This window comes from Trachurus trachurus, assembly GCF_905171665.1.
Source record: "Trachurus trachurus genome assembly, chromosome: 6".
Classification (NCBI taxonomy): domain Eukaryota; kingdom Metazoa; phylum Chordata; class Actinopteri; order Carangiformes; family Carangidae; genus Trachurus; species Trachurus trachurus.
The window spans coordinates 30,574,914-30,591,809 of NC_139897.1; the positions used below are offsets into that span (position 1 = coordinate 30,574,914).

Genomic DNA, 16,896 nt, shown 5'->3' on the forward strand with positions numbered 1-16,896 from the left:
ATCGATAGATAGATAGATAGATAGATAGATAGATAGATCGATAGATCGATAGATCGATAGATCGATAGATAGATAGATAGATAGATAGATCATTTACTGCTCTTGTGAAACGTCTAAAATTTAAAACAGACAGGAAGTAGGAAGAGGAGTGAAGAAACATCTGGGAACGTCTCTTGAAATCTTATTTCTTCTCGATCATCTGGATTTAGTTCTGTCTGAGAAGCTGCTTGACTCAGAGTGTGAGTTTAGAGTTGGAGAGTTGTATTTATTTTATGTTTTTCTATGAATGTAAAGTGTTTAATCATCATATTGCTGAAAAAAGAGACAGTTTTCATTGTGCAACGAGTTCAGTTTCACTACAGCTGAGTGAAAATCTGACAGTTCATTGATGCTGTTGTATTAAATAGTTGAACAGCAGTGAGATCGATGATGAAATAAACACATTAACTCCTCCACACACCTGCAGCAGCGGGAAGGCCACGCCCTCTTCGTACGCCTCTTCACCATCGGCTCCACCTTCGAACACCGACCGAGACGTCACGGCAACGACCACCGCACGATCAGCATCTTTCTGCAGAAGAAACACAGGACATGAGTTATATACGTATAGTGATAGGAAATGTAAATCATGTTATTGGATATTGATTATTGAGTCATTCCATAATGTGACAGTGAAGGTGAAATGAGCATCAGTACAGTTTCATCTGGTCTTGACCTACAAAAACACATCAAATATGTTCATATGTTTTTTTTTTATTATTGCGTGTCGATAAAAACAAGTTTCTCATGTGCTGATAATATCTTTGTTTTATATTATCAGATAAATGTGGTGAAGTCAATACTTTTAGGTTTAATTGTAGTAGAGTATAAAGTACCAGAAATTGGAAATACAGAACTAACATGGACATGGATTTTTTGGTTTATTTGTTTCATTAATTGAAGAAATAAAATAAAGAGTTTAACCAGAGACCTTCTATTTGCTTTGACACAAAAAAATAATGCAACTTCTGAATGAAAGGGGGCAGAAAAGCAAACTGACCTTTTAGACATCATTATAAAACATTTTAACTTCTGTTTTTTAACTCATAAAAATATTAAAATATAATTCTGCTTCGTTTTCTCCCAGTCTTTGCAGAAACTGACCTGAATTTCAGCCTCTTATTCATCGATCCGGATCTCCACTAGAAAACGTGCAAGTTCACATTTACGTCACTAATCTGCGACAGAAGTGTCACAGGTAAATAAATGATTATGGTTGTTTAGAAATAATTAGGTCCCGCTCCTCAAATCGGCGTACATTATATAATCTATGCATTTATATTTTAATATTTTAATCACTTTCTAATCTCTCCCGGTCTGATGGAACTTGTGCAAGATGAATCAGTTTGGATTTTAGTGCAACGTGTGGCTGCATGGATTTTATTTCTGTGCCGAATTGAACATAAGTCACTCACGTCTCAAACTATGAGCTTTAATTGATGTTTGCTTCAAAAAAGAAACATTATTATACTTAAAATCATGATTATTTAAACGGAGTCTGGTGCACAACTCTGATAAACAGCCTCACTCCTCTGGTTTCTGTCGGAGTTCTTCTGCAGATGTGTGAAATTCAGATCTCTCGTTGTGTTTGTGGGTGTGAGACAGCCCATAATAACCTGCCTCAGCCCCAGGTGAGTCTCTCTTAACTTACCTGCTTCACGTCCGTGTTCTGCACCGTGGAAACCATGTCAGCTGCGGCGCCTTCACGGCCTCGACAGGTTAAAGTTTCTTTATCTTTACCTGTTCACGGACACAACGACCCCGTCACCACAGCAACAACAGCAGCAGCAGCAACAACTGTCGGTCAAAGTTCCCCCAGAAACACTCAACTCTTTAGTTCACTTCCGCTGTTCTGACGTGTGTGACGTAGCCTACCGCTTAAATGCTGCGTTCAAGACAACTCGGAACTGGGAAACTTTACCGACCTCCTACTTGAAAACGTGAAATTGAACGCCACCTCATGTCGGAGCTTCATCCATCCACTCGGGAAAAGTCAGAGGGAAAAAAATCTAGCCCGTTTTCTCTGAGAATCAGTTGTCTTCTTTACAAAAATAAACAGTTGGAGATGTTTTGGACATTAGAGAATCATCACAACAAGAAAAAAAGTGTTTGTTTTGATCGGATTGTAATGTCTTTCCAGGATGTTCCACAATTAGCCTAGGCTAGATCTGAGGTGAGTGACTACATGCAAAAACACAAAGTTTATACTGTTTATTTATAGCCTATTGTACACACTGAATATGAGTTCAGTGGTGTCTTTTAAGGATTCCAGTCATGTGCCATAGAGATTTGATTGTTTTTTGAGTGTTTGTTGTGGTTGAAAGAATTGCCCCCATGGGTTAGCATTGTTGCTAACGTTATCCCTAGCGCCAGGGTGCCATGGTGTAGCTCCGGTTTGCCTGCATCAATTTTAGTCGCGTTTTTTGCTCCCCTCAACACTGGGTGATAATCGGGAAAACGATTTAGGGGTCAAAAATGGCTGGCATTCTCCTTTAAGTCAGTTTTGTCAATACATTTGGATGATAGATAGCCCAGGTACAGTGTTGGCAGTTAATTAATTTGAGTCATTTGTCATTTCACCGCATCTATGACTCGTCCGACGGTGCTAACAGACCAGAGGGAGATGATATCACGATTCGGTAAGTTTTTTTTTTTTGAATATGTCTAAATCTTATTTAATTTGTTGTAGCCTATATTATTATTACACATAAGAGCACTGATTACCCCCCCTTGTGCCCACCTGTGTGTTTTGACCGAAGAACACGAGACTGTCAACGCCCAAGTTAAAGCAGAAGTAAGTGATATATTTGTGTTAATATAAGTCTTAAATAGTTCTATCTTCCGACAGCAATCACTTACATAGAGTGTTTGGTCTGAAACACGGGTCTCTCAGTCACTCTGCTCTGCTCTGAGCCGAGGAGAAAACATTTATCGTATCCTACAGTTTTTATCCAATAAAAAGAGAGAGAACGGCATGCAGGGCTGTGTGTGCAGCCAAGGAACGCCGTGAATGTGGCGACGTAGGGACGAGGACTGTTATGGTGCGTTCAAGGAAACTCGTATTTTTCCGACCGTGAAGTGGTACCAGTTCGATCTGGTACAAGTTCACAGGTCAGAAGTTACGAGTGGCCGTTATAGTGACTTTCACCGGTAAAACAGGTCGGAAAAACACGAGTGGGTTGCCTGGAACGCTACAAAGTCGTAAGTTGTGACTTGAAGCTGTAATTTACGATTTCAAAAGCCGGCCTGGAACGCAGCATTAGCGAAAACGACCGGACCACTTACTTCTGCTTTAATATAGGAAAAGTTAATGTGAATAACTGATTCACTTGGCTAACACGGTTAGCTTGGTGTTAGCCATGCTATCCGTAGCTTGTCTCAGACATTTACTGGGATAAATACGGTTTAACATCTAATGACCACAGTTTCATGTTAGCAGAACTGGGTGATGATGTGTTAAAGGGATAGTTCAACATTTTGGCAAATTCTCTTATTGCCGTATTCCCTATAGTCATAGCAGTATCGGTGCATGTTGTTTTGACATCGGCGGGGCAGAGACGTGAGCTGCTCAGTGAACACAATGGAGGTGGACAAGTTGTGACCTGCACATTCACCACGCTCTGAAATAATCATGTATAATTATGTAACATTACGACACATGAAGCAAATACTTGGAACTACTTGTGCTTTTGAAATCTCTGCCCAGCAGCCAAAACGACTCGTACCTGCTGTCACCTGCTACAGTCAGACGTGCCAAATAAAAAACATGGTCTTCAACATGAGTTCATGTTTATTTTATATTTTATTGTGTCAGCTTGAAACCATACAACCATGAAGTGTAGTCGAACAGGAATGTGCACGGCCAATCAAATCCCAAACAATCCATGAACCAATCAATGGTCACTAATAAACGAAAATGAAGTCCTGAGTGTTAATTGGCTCCAGTTTCCAAGAAACAGCAGTTAGGTAATAATTAAAGAAATATATAATAAAAAACAATCAGTCTCAAAGTCAAGATCAATTTAAATCTACAAACGTCATGAACTCAGCGTCATGGTAACAGAAAAATCATTAGCTGGTAGGATTAGTAGCTGATGGTTTTTGTGCTGCAGGAAATGCACATTACATATAAAACTGATTCAAATTGTTTCATTTGATTCAGTAAAACCACAAAGAAAATAAATCACATGTAATTCATTATATTCAGCGTCTCTACAACATTATGTTTGTTTCCAGTTGTGTTTATTGTTGTGTCTGTTTACCTGTGACCAGCTCACAAACAGCCTGTAAAGTTGAACATGAACAGTGAATTTGTTTAAAATGTGTTTTTCTCCTCAGTGACGCTGGCGACTCAGAGACTTTTAGCTTGGTGATATTAGGCCTCGTCCTTCATCAGCAGCTGAGTAAAAGTCACCGTGGTTTTTGTCCTGTAATAATCGACGCTTCCATCTTTAAAGGAAGAGGAAGAAGTTTACAAGAATCATTGAGAAGAGTTTAAAAAATCTACTGAATTAATCCATGAATGTGAAAACGTGAGTGAGAGACAGAGACAGACATGTAGAGACTGAACTGTCTGTTCAACAGTGAGAAGGTTTCTGTGACAGGAGGAGACTCTGATTCACTCAACACAGAGACACTGAGGAACAGTGTTGCCACAGTTACTTTGAAACAGTAATCCGACTACTGACTACTGACTACTTCTTTAAAAAGTAACTTAGTTAAGTTACTGACTACTTGCTTTTAAAAGTAACTAAATTAGATTACTTTTAGTTACTTTCAGCAGATCCCCCGCCGACCTGGCCCGGCCCTATAACATGACAATGACTACCAGTTCTGCCAATACTCTCTTTATTGACACCAACATTTGCAAACATGTCCTTGAAATAGGCTTACTTGTTTTTTAAATGAAAAATAAATTGAAGACAGTCTTTCTTGACTTAACGTAAACATTTTTTTAAAAACTCTTACGTAATACATAGGCCTAATACCACCCCACCCCCCGGAAAAAAAAAAAAAATCTGAAATAAAATGAATAACTTACTTACTTATAACATTAAAATAATATACTCTAATGGCACTTAGGCCTATGTAAATGAATGAACATGTAGGCCTATATTGAACATCCCATTGAACCTGTATTTGTCTAACATTAGAGCAGCAAGAAGTGTTTTTAGGAAACAAAAACAGTTAAAACTGAAAAAAAATACTTCATTTAACTGAAATACTTATTACAAATGAAATTGACTCCATTAAATCTAATTTAAATACTTCATATGAAAAATCAAGTAGCCTTTCTTGGCTCAATTTGACATAAACACTTCTTTAAACAAAAACAAAATACAATATACATTCTTCACTCCATGCATTTAACTCTGATTGCATTTATCCATCTGAATTACTGTAACACTTAAGTTATATTGAACATTTTAATGAACCTGTAGTTGTCCCGCATTAGAGCAGCAAGGAGGAGTTTTATAAAACAAATCAGAGCAAACCCCGTATCTGGATTCATGACTTCACTTGCATTTATGCAAGGAACTGTGGAGTGGGGGAAGTAAACCAGTGATTGTACCTCATTAACAGAAGCTTCTCGAACCTCTGGTCAGACAGTCTATTTCTTCTTGGTGTGAGTACCAAACCCCCCAGACTGAAGAGACGCTCCACAGGAGCACTGGATGGGGTTGGAGTGTTATACTTCATGAAGATCTTCTTTATGTTTGCAAACTGATGCAGAATCTGAAGATCATTGGATGAACTCAGGTAGTTCATGACTTCCTTTTCTGCAGAGTAGGTCTCCTCTGGCTCTGCCTCAAAATTGAAAAAGTCCATCTCACCTTGTGGGACAGGTGTGTTGGCCACACTGGCAGAGCTCTGTGTTGGAGGAGCAGTTGTGCGGCATTCTTCAGTTAGAAGCTGTTTCACTTGCTCCCTCCTATCTGCATCTCTCAGCCACCGGAGTTTGAATTTCGGGCAACTCACAGCTGCGAGAAGGGCATCTCTGTCTTCCAGGAGATAACCAAACCGGGTCTTGACTGCCTGAAAAATAAAAATAAATTGCTATGGTTAGGATATGTGCAATAACCTGTGTGTCTGTGTTTCTCTTTTTATCTGTGTTTCTCTTTTTATTTTTTCTCGGTAACACTTTATTTTAAGGGGTCCTTGTTCCTGTGTATCTACCTAATTAATTACAGTGTAATTACCTATGTAACCGTATGTAATAACATGTACTTACATTGTAAATACATAGTGTATTTTGGTGTACTTACAGGTCCTTGTTACACTTGTAATAAGAAATGCTTGTGCAAAAAGAGAGGCCACTTTGGCATTTCTTATTACAAGTGTAACAAGGACCTGTAAGTACACCAAAATACACTATGTATTTACAATGTAAGTACATGTTATTACATACGGTTACATAGGTAATTACACTGTAATTAATTAGGTAGATACACAGGAACAAGGACCCCTTAAAATAAAGTGTTACCTTTTTCTCTTTTGTACTGTGATGTAAATATCCCATGTGTGTGTGTGTGTGTGTGTGTGTGTGTGTGTGTGTGTGTGTGTGTGTGTGTGTGTGTGTGTGTGTGTGTGTGTGTGTGTGTTTATTTATTTATTCATTCATTCATTCATTCATTTATTAAATAGCACACTGTTGAACATAATATTGGCATAAGTGAATGTTTATAGTGTAAATTGTAGACAGTGAAACATGGAATAGCTTAAACGTGGATCATACCTGCACTATGGCATCTGGAAGGCCTGCGGTCATGCTGGAGAGGGCATCTTTGACAGCCAGGGTCCTCTGCATCAGGACTTCCAGTGTTGGTAATAAAGTCCCATAAGGACAGTCTGCTTGGAGAATGTCCAGAGCTACAGTCAGGGGCTTTGTGGCCGTGCAGTATTCATTAAGGAATTGATATTCCCTCTCTTTGAAGCATTTCACTCCCAGCTTGGTGCACAGAGTGTTGAGCTCATTCATGGGGACTTCTGTTACTCTCTTCAAAGCATCAAAAAAGGAGTTCCACCTTGTGGAGGTTGGTACCAGGAGCTTTCTTTTGCTGACTTCCTCCACTGCCTCTGATGCGCTGGTGGACCTGCTGGCTTTTGTCCAAAGTGCTGAGCATTTTGCTGTGCTGCTCCTGTACACAATCTTAATCTCTGCATTCGATGTTAAATATTTGTCCAAATCGTTTGTGGAAATTAGGTTTATTGTGTGGGAAGCACACCTGTGGTGTGGAGGAAGCACAATCTGGGCCTCGGCATCACTCTCATGCTCAGCTGACAAGAGTTCTGCCATAGGTAAAAATGTGACCTCATCATCTGGGTTTGGATCTTCCTCCATCTCATCATCGCTAGACACAGCCTGGTAAACTTTAAATGCCTTGACAAAGTTCGAGCCGTTATCTGTCACGGTTGCAACTACCTTGTTCCCAATCCCATACGCCGAGTGGATGTCTTCAATTTCTTGACCAATTACGTCATACGTGTGTCTCCCTCGTACTCTTCTGCATGCTAAAGCTGCCTTTTTGCGTTCTAACGTGTCTTTTCTATGCCAGTGTAATGTCACCCCCATGTAACTTTTGTTGTTAGCTGTCCAAATATCAGCTGTTGTTGACACAAAGTCAACCTCATGTAGCGCAGCCTTCAGATTTGCCTCCATCGTTTCATATTGCTTGTCCAGGTAGCTAGAAAAGCATGTTCTGTGAGGCAGCTCAGCATCGTTACTGGTAGGGATCTTGGATATGATGGTACGAAACGATGGTGAGTCAACAGTGTTCACAGGCAGCATTTCCTCGACCACATAATGCCCAACCATCCTGTTCAACTCCGCCCCACTTACTGGTTTTACACCGAAATCCAGCTTCCTCTGCTTGCTAGGTCTGGGACCTCCTTCACCTGTGTCTTTCGCCGTCGGGACTTGATCCGTTAGCTTCGTTGTGCTGTGCTGTTTCTCCAGATGTTTTTTCAGGTTTGACGTTGTGTTTTTGAAGGTAGACAACACTTTGTCACCAGCGCAAAGTGTGCAGCGGACCTTAATGTTGTCATCCTTAACAGAAATAAAATCAAAATAATGCCTGTATTTCCAGCTGCTAAAGGCGGACTTCTCTCCTTCCATGTTCATCATATCTGACGAGATAGAATATTTGATCTGATTTTGGCGCCGCGGAGCAGAGATGACGTAATTCGTCGTAGAAACAACAACAACAAAAAAAGAATGCATAGTAGACCTAGGCCTAAATATAGATCTAACCTAACCCACGTTCCCCCGAAATGCAGAAATAGTAACGCACGGTGTTTTAGAAAAGTAACTTTAATCTGACTACCAGTTTTGGAATAGTAGTTGCGTTAGACTACTCGTTACTGAAAAAAGTAGTCCGACTACAGTAACGCGTTACTAAGTAGAGCGTTACCGGCAACACTGCTGAGGAACCAGGACAGAGTCTGAACCCAGGATACAGAGGTTGAGTGAAGGTGGTGTTGAAGGTGTAGAGGTGGATCAGTGAGTCAGAGGAGACTCTGTAGAAGGACAGAGAGCCAGCAGGACAGTCCACATACACTGCTACTCTGTTAGAGACAGAGGAGGAGGAGGAGGAGGAGGAGGAGGAGGAGGAGGAGGAAGTGATGTCTGTCCGTCTGTCATTGTGCCAGACGGAGTAACGACCATCAGAGCAGCTCAGACTCCAGGACTGATCGTTCAGTCCAAACCCACAGTCTAAACTGCCTCCTTTCCTGCTGATTCCTCTGTAACTCACTGATATACCAATGCCTCCTCTGCACTCGACCTCCCAGTAGCAGCGACCAGTCAGACCAGTTGAACACAGCAGCTGAGGCCACAGGTCAAATCTGTCTGGATGATCAGGATATGACTGAAGCTCCTTCACACATGTTGCCTTCCTGTTGTTGTCAGACAGTTTGATGTTTGTGTTCACTGTGTTTGTGTCGATTGTGAGTCGACAGGAATCTGATGGAGAGAACAAGACACAGCTGCAGTTATTGATCATGTGATCAGTTATTGACAGTTTGATGAAGACTCATGACGTCAGTGATGTGACAGTGTGAAGATGGTTGAATGTGCTGCTCAAAGTAAAAACACACTTACACTTCCCCGGACCGAATTGGGCTCCAGCAGGCTGCACCCTGAAAGGAGGAGGGGGGTCAGAGCAGCACGTTCTCTGTCAGCATGCACACATGGACATTACATGGCTCTCACACACACACTGTTTTATCACTGTGTTCACATGGAGGCTGGTATGTATGGATGAACACTGAGCACAGAGAAGAAGGAGCTGGAGTCTTGATCTAGTGATGATACAGAGCAGGAGGAGACGAGGAGGAAACACTTCATCATGTGTTTTCTCCATGTGATGTCACTTCAGTGTCAGACACACACTTTCCTCCTCTTTTCTTTTTTTCCTCGGGTTAAAATGCCTCCAAACAGGCGATCTATGAGTACGTCCTAACTTAACAGAGAAGTAAAACACAGAGATAGCACAACTAAAATGTGTTATTATTTGCAGCTTATTTACAGATTTTAATAATGGAGGAGACAGCTGTCTGTCTGCTGCTCCAGCACCGCAGCACCGGCAGGATCAGCACCTGTAGACGTCTGTCTGTCCGCATGTCTCGTCCTTTGCTTGTCCGTGGTCGTGGTGCTGAAATAACGCGGAGCACTTTGCTCTCATTACTTTTGTTGCCAATTTAAATTCTGAATATTGTTAAAGCATGTAGTTTTTGATTGTGTTAAGATTCCTGTTCATGTCTGAAAATTTAGCTTTTTGATGAAAACCAACTTCAGTCCTCAATTTTTCTGCTAAGTCCTGGTTTCTTTTCCTGATATTGATTTTAACACTGTGCGTACCAGGGATGCATGGATAGTGCGTTTACTGCGTCCTTTCAGGGTTTAAAGCATCAGAGACACGTGGGCACATAGCTGGCAAATAATTTTATGTTTAACAGGGTAGGGCCTCATATGAAATATTGAAACGGGTCCCCAGATGTCTAAGGCCGCCACTGAGTGAGAGAGATGGCAGCTTGATTGGGCGTAGGCAGAACCAGACATAAAGGCATCTGATCGGTTTTTCCTTTTCAGAGCAAAAAGCATGGATTGGTCAGAGTTTTGTCAATCTGAGGTCTGATTGTTTTTGTTCCTTTTTCTGAATACATGCAGCCTCGCGGGTGAGAGCGGTGCAGCTGCTGCATCCACATGCAGAACTCCGTAAGCTGAGTTATGATAAAAACTTCCAGATCATGAGCTGTCATGAATTTTGATCGTCATCTATTTCAGTTCTGCTCGTCGTAGAGTCCCCAAATTTACACATCAGGTGTGTTAAAGTGTCTATTTTCATAATTAAAAAAAAAAGTAAAAAACTTAAAATCTCGTTTTTGGCACTCAACGCATGGGAACGAAAAAAGAGAAATTGCGTGGTTGGCACTCAATGAGTTAATAATACGGCAGGAAATATCAATAACAACGTAGGCTTACCTTTGAAAGCGGCCCGCAAACTATCAATAGACCCTCGTTTTCCTTCTCCCAGTATTATTCCTTTTCTCTTAGCGTTTCTAATGTCCTTTTGTTTTTCCTGCTTTCCTCCTGACGTGCACCCAGTTGCGTAACCTGATGATTGATGTCTGTCAATCACTTCCCTCCTCTTTTCTTTTTTTTCTCGGGTTAAAATGCCTCCAAACAGGCGATCTATGAGTACGTCCTAACTTAACAGAGAAGTAAAACACAGAGAGAGCACAACTAAAATGTGATATTATTCGCAGCTTATTTACAGATTTTAATAATGGAGGAGACAGCTGTCTGTCTGCTGCTCCAGCACCGCAGCACCGGCAGGATCAGCACCTGTAGACGTCTGTCTGTCCGCATGTCTCGTCCTTTGCTTGTCCGTGGTCGTGGTGCTGAAATAACGCGGAGCACTTTGCTCTCATTACTTTTGTTGCCAATTTAAATTCTGAATATTGTTAAAGCATGTAGTTTTTGATTGTGTTAAGATTCCTGTTCATGTCTGAAAATTTAGCTTTTTGATGAAAACCAACTTCAGTCCTCAATTTTTCTGCTAAGTCCTGGTTTCTTTTCCTGATATTGATTTTAACACTGTGCGTACCAGGGATGCATGGATAGTGCGTTTACTGCGTCCTTTCAGGGTTTAAAGCATCAGAGACACGTGGGCACATAGCTGGCAAATAATTTTATGTTTAACAGGGTAGGGCCTCATATGAAATATTGAAACGGGTCCCCAGATGTCTAAGGCCGCCACTGAGTGAGAGAGATGGCAGCTTGATTGGGCGTAGGCAGAACCAGACATAAAGGCATCTGATCGGTTTTTCCTTTTCAGAGCAAAAAGCATGGATTGGTCAGAGTTTTGTCAATCTGAGGTCTGATTGTTTTTGTTCCTTTTTCTGAATACATGCAGCCTCGCGGGTGAGAGCGGTGCAGCTGCTGCATCCACATGCAGAACTCCGTAAGCTGAGTTATGATAAAAACTTCCAGATCACGAGCTGTCATGAATTTTGATCGTCATCTATTTCAGTTCTGCTCGTCGTAGAGTCCCCAAATTTACACATCAGGTGTGTTAAAGTGTCTATTTTCATAATTAAAAAAAAAGTAAAAAACTTAAAATCTCGTTTTTGGCACTCAACGCATGGGAACGAAAAAAGAGAAATTGCGTGGTTGGCACTCAATGAGTTAATAATACGGCAGGAAATATCAATAACAACGTAGGCTTACCTTTGAAAGCGGCCCGCAAACTATCAATAGACCCTCGTTTTCCTTCTCCCAGTATTATTCCTTTTCTCTTAGCGTTTCTAATGTCCTTTTGTTTTTCCTGCTTTCCTCCTGACGTGCACCCAGTTGCGTAACCTGATGATTGATGTCTGTCAATCACTTCCCTCCTCTTTTCTTTTTTTTCTCGGGTTAAAATGCCTCCAAACAGGCGATCTATGAGTACGTCCTAACTTAACAGAGAAGTAAAACACAGAGAGAGCACAACTAAAATGTGATATTATTCGCAGCTTATTTACAGATTTTAATAATGGAGGAGACAGCTGTCTGTCTGCTGCTCCAGCACCGCAGCACCGGCAGGATCAGCACCTGTAGACGTCTGTCTGTCCGCATGTCTCGTCCTTTGCTTGTCCGTGGTCGTGGTGCTGAAATAACGCGGAGCACTTTGCTCTCATTACTTTTGTTGCCAATTTAAATTCAGAATATTGTTAAAGCATGTAGTTTTTGATGAAAACCAACTTCAGTCAGTTCCTTTTTCTGAATAGATAATGTGTTGACTACTCTCAGGATAGAAGGACCATTTCACCCAGTATAACAAAAAGTGTTTCTGAACATGATTACCAACCATAACTTTAAACCAGCAGCAGCTGAAATGTTTCCTCATCAACTCTAAAATAAAGTCTGATCAAAACATCTTGAGAGATTCAGAGCACAGCTGCCAACTTCTGGTTTCGTCATTGAGATCTCTTCTACTGAATATGAAACAGTGAGTTATGATGAGACACTGAAGTCATGAGGAGAAACTCCTGATCCCAGTAGTTTGTCACTGTGACTGATGAAAGCTGCACAGCTCATGTTTGAAACACTCAGAGATTTTGGCTTCAGTAAACTGTGTTGGGACGAGTCAGACTGTGACAGAGGACGTCAGTGGAGTGGGCGGAGCTTCACTGTGGCCTACACCACCTCTGGATATGGTCTGAGTGATCAGATCTGATGTTATCAATGCATCAATCACCTGAGACAGATGGTAATACCAGGTGTGACCAGGTGTGAACGGGGCCATAGAAAATGTTCCAGCTCCTCCTTCTCTGTCAGACAGTGTGTGTGGCTGCAGCAGCCTCTCCATACCTGAGAGAGTCCAGTCTCCAGTCTGGATCCTCCAGTCCAGCAGACAGCAGCTTCACTCCTGAGGCTCCTGGATGATTGGAGCTCAGGTCCAGCTCTCTCAGATGGGAGGGGTTGGAGCTCAGAGCTGAGGCCAGAGAAGCACAGCCTTCCTCTGTGACCAGACATCCTGACAGACTGAACACACACAACAACACACAGGAAACCACTGTCAACACCTGGAGGTGTGTTCAAGTGTCATCAGATAAACAGCTGGATGGATCCTTACCTGAGAGTCTCCAGTCCACAGTGTGGACTCTCCAGTCCACCAGACAGCAACTTCACTCCTGAGTCATGCAGGTCGTTGTTACTCAGGTCCAGCTCTCTCAGATGGGAGGGGTTGGAGCTCAGAGCTGAGGCCAGAGAAGCACAGCCTTCCTTTGTGACCAGACATCCTGACAGACTGAACACACACAACAACACACAGGAAACCACTGTCAACACCTGGAGGTGTGTTCAAGTGTCATCAGATAAACAGCTGGATGGATCTTTACCTGAGAGTCTCCAGTCTACAGTGTGGACTCTCCAGTCCACCAGACAGCAGCTTCACTCCTGAGTCCTGCAGGTTGTTGTTACTCAGGTCCAGGTGTCTCAGACTAGAGGACTGGGAGCTGAGGACTGAGGACAGAGCTTCACAGCTTCTCTCTGAGAGGTTACAGCTGCTCAGTCTGAAGAGATGATCATGAGGAATTAAAGAAGAAAGGAATTTATTTTCTGTCCTGTTGAAAAGACAGAAGTGTTTTTGATGAATAAATCAAACTATCTCTACACTTACAGAGCTTTGTTAGATGCTTTGACCACTGGCAGCAGCCTCAGAAGAGCCTTCTCTGAAGCAGAGTATTTCTTCAGATCAAACTCATCCAGATCTTCTCCTGATGACAGTAGGATGAAGACCAGAGCAGACCATTGAGCAGGAGACAGTTTATCTGTGTAGAGACGTCCTGATCTCAGGGATTGTTGGATCTCCTCCACTAGAGAACGATCATTCAGTTCATTCAGACAGTGGAACAGGTTGATGCTTTTCTCTGCAGAGGGAGTCTCTTCAATCTTCTTCTTGATGTACTGGACTGTTTTCTGATTGGACCGTGAGTCACTTCCTGTCTGAGTCATCAGACCTCGTAGGAGAGTCTGATTGGTCTCCAGTGACAGACCCAGGAGGAAGCGGAGGAACAAGTCCAGGTGTCCATTTGGACTGTGTAAGGCCTCGTCCACAGCGCTCTGGTAGAAAGAATTTAGTTCAGGTTTTTCTCTAAACACTTGAGACCACAGAGATGTTGTTTGTTGTTGTTGTGACATCAGGTTGAGTCCAGAGTTGATGAAGGTCAGATGGACATGAAGAGCAGCCAGAAACTCCTGAACACTCAGATGGACGAAGCAGAACACCTTGTCCTGGTACAGGCCACTCTCCTCTTTAAAGATCTGTGTGAACACTCCTGAGTACAATGAGGCTGCTCTGATATCGATGCCACACTCTGACAGGTCTGATTCATAGAAGATCAGGTTTCCTTTCTGCAGCTGCTCAAAAGCCAGTTTTACCAGAGACTTAATCATCTTCCTGTTCTTTTTACTCCAGTGTGGATCTGTCTCAGCTCCTCCATCATACTTGACCTTCTTCAGTTTTAGATAAACCACCAGGAAGTGGATGTACATCTCAGTCAGGGTCTTGGGCAGCTCTCCTCCCTCTCTGGTCTTCAACAGCTCCTCCAGAACTGTAGCAGTGATCCAGCAGAAGACTGGGATGTGGCACATGATGTGGAGGCTTCGTGATGTCTTGATGTGGGAGATGATCTCTCTGGCCTGCTCCTCATCTCTGAACCTCTTCCTGAAGTACTCCTCCTTCTGTGGGCCAGTGAACCCTCTGACTTCTGTCACCATGTCAACACACTCAGGAGGGATCTGATTGGCTGCTGCAGGTCGTGTGGTTATCCAGAGGCGAGCAGAGGGAAGCAGTTTCCCCCTGATGAGGTTGATCAGCAGCACGTCCACTGAGGTGGACTCTGTCACATCAGTCAGGATCTCAGTGTTGTGGAAGTCCAAAGGATGTCGACACTCGTCCAGACCGTCAAAGATGAAGACGACCTGGAACTGATCAAACCTGCAGATTCCTGCTTCTTTGGTTTCAGAGAAGAAGTGATGAACAAGTTCCACCACGCTGAACTTTTTCTCTTTCAGCACATTCAGCTCTCTGAAGGTGAAGGGAAATGTGAAGTGTATGTCCTGGTTGTCTTTGTCTTCAGCCCAGTCCAGAGTGAACTTCTGTGTTAAGACTGTTTTCCCAATGCCAGCCACTCCCTTTGTCATCACTGTTCTGATTGGTCGGTCTCTTCCAGGTGAGGCTTCAAAGATGTCTTCTTGTCTGATGGTTGTTTCTGGTCTGTCTGGTTTCCTTGAAGCTGTTTCAATCTGTCTGACCTCATGTTCATCATTGACCCCTCCAGCCCCTCCTTCAGTGATGTAGAGCTCTGTGTAGATCTGGTTCAGAAGGGTTGGGTTTCCTGCTTTAGAGATCCCCTCAAACACACACTGGAACTTCTTCTTCAGGTCAGATTTGAGTTTACATCGACAAACTGCAGCAACATGTTCTGAATGAAAACACAAGAAATCAGGCCGATAAGAAAATATAACATGATAATTCTTCTAAATAACGACTATATGAACATGTTTCCCTCCATGTGTTGAGGTCAGTGAACGTCTCATTTGTCCATCATGTTGAATCTTTACAGAAATCCTCTTACTGCTCTGCAGACGCTCAGCCAGCTCCTCCTGCTTCCTGCTCCTCAGGAGCTTCACTGTGATCTTCACTAACGCCTCTCTGATGCTCCTCTGCTCTTCATCCTCACCGTCCACCACCTTCTCATCCTTCCTCTGACTCCCTGAGCATTCTGGGTAATCTGGGCTCAGAAACTCGTGGATCTTCTTCAACTCGTTCTTCACAAAAGTGACCATGTTCTCCTCCAGCAGCTGGAACAGAAACTCTATGAGTGACAGCATCAAACTAAAACCTGACAGACATACGCGCGGGAAGGGGGGTGCTGCCGGGGCTGCAGCCTCCCCTGTCAGAGCGCCCGCCACCCGTGCCGGAGTATCTTACTGTAAATGGTGCTGATTAATTAATGGTTCTAAAAAACGGTTAATTAGGTGAATCGTGTCGCCGCTGCAACCTGAACGTGGCCCTGATACGTCTGAGTTCTGCTGCGCTAAAGCCCGGTCTCCCTGCCCCTCTCACCCACACACGAGCGTCCTGTATTGACCCCTTGCAGCTACGTCACAATTAGAACGTGACGCGAGAGGCGACGCCATGACGGACGGCAGAAAGTGCTCAGTGATAATGTACTGTGTATGGGTGCCGTCCAACAATGTGGCTCGATCACTTCACACTACAACCTCACAGCATTATCACTTATTTAAAATAGAATATCTACTCATCCGTTGCAATATATGTTTGTTTTTTTGTTATTCGCCGTAGAATATCTCAGTTTTCTGTGCTTTTTCCACTGCTAAGGAGCTATAATGTCAGTCAGTGCCACACAGCAGCTGCTGCTGTCTTTGCTGCTGCTAACTACAGTTAACAGACTTGGAAATTAAAACCTGGTCCGACCTGTGGGTGTTGAAGACCTGACCCGACGTCTGAATAATTAGTGATCATTCTCTGATTAAACCCGGCTGAAAAATAAAAGAAAACAGGAAGCCGTCTTCGTTGTAATCGCCGCGATCCGACGGCGGCAACTACGTTGTGACGGTGCTATGTTTAATACGAGCGTTAGCTGTTGTTAGCCACAGCATGTAGCTCAGCTAGTTAGCTTCAACTGTGTTTACATCGACTATACACTGTAGATAAACTAACTTATAATGGCATCGATAACGTGTCTGTATATCTTCGCACTGGTCCTGTTGCTCATGTAACCCCGCCGCCAGTGGCCAGCCCCCGGTTCTTAGCTCTAGCCCAGCAAGGAGTTGGTGCTTCAGAC

General features: G+C 42.9%; 2 protein-coding genes across 2 annotated transcripts in view; both read right to left on the reverse strand.

Moving 5' to 3' along the window:
- Nucleotides 1–1,813, reverse strand: part of LOC310987929 (cytosolic 5'-nucleotidase 1A-like) — a gene marked incomplete at its 3' end in the record, with an annotated part of 8,732 nt that extends 6,919 nt beyond the window's left edge. Inside the window, exons 1-2 of the mRNA XM_083974397.1 lie at nt 1,691–1,813; nt 461–571 (exon numbers count right to left, since the gene is read on the reverse strand). Coding sequence (XP_083830523.1) covers nt 461–571; nt 1,691–1,726 — 147 coding nt within the window. The 5' untranslated portion in view covers nt 1,727–1,813. The remainder of the gene's footprint in view (nt 1–460; nt 572–1,690) is intronic.
- Nucleotides 1,814–5,565: 3,752 nt separating this feature from the next.
- Nucleotides 5,566–15,874, reverse strand: LOC310987930 (uncharacterized protein; the record flags this gene model as incomplete). The annotated part of the gene is made up of 8 exons (XM_083974398.1): nt 5,566–6,075; nt 6,776–7,036; nt 8,451–8,993; nt 12,910–13,066; nt 13,158–13,331; nt 13,423–13,596; nt 13,704–15,510; nt 15,769–15,874. The coding sequence occupies 8 exons, from the start codon at nt 15,872–15,874 to the stop codon at nt 5,566–5,568; spliced, it is 3,732 nt and encodes a 1,243-aa protein (XP_083830524.1).
- Between the last annotated feature and the right edge of the window lie 1,022 nt (nt 15,875–16,896).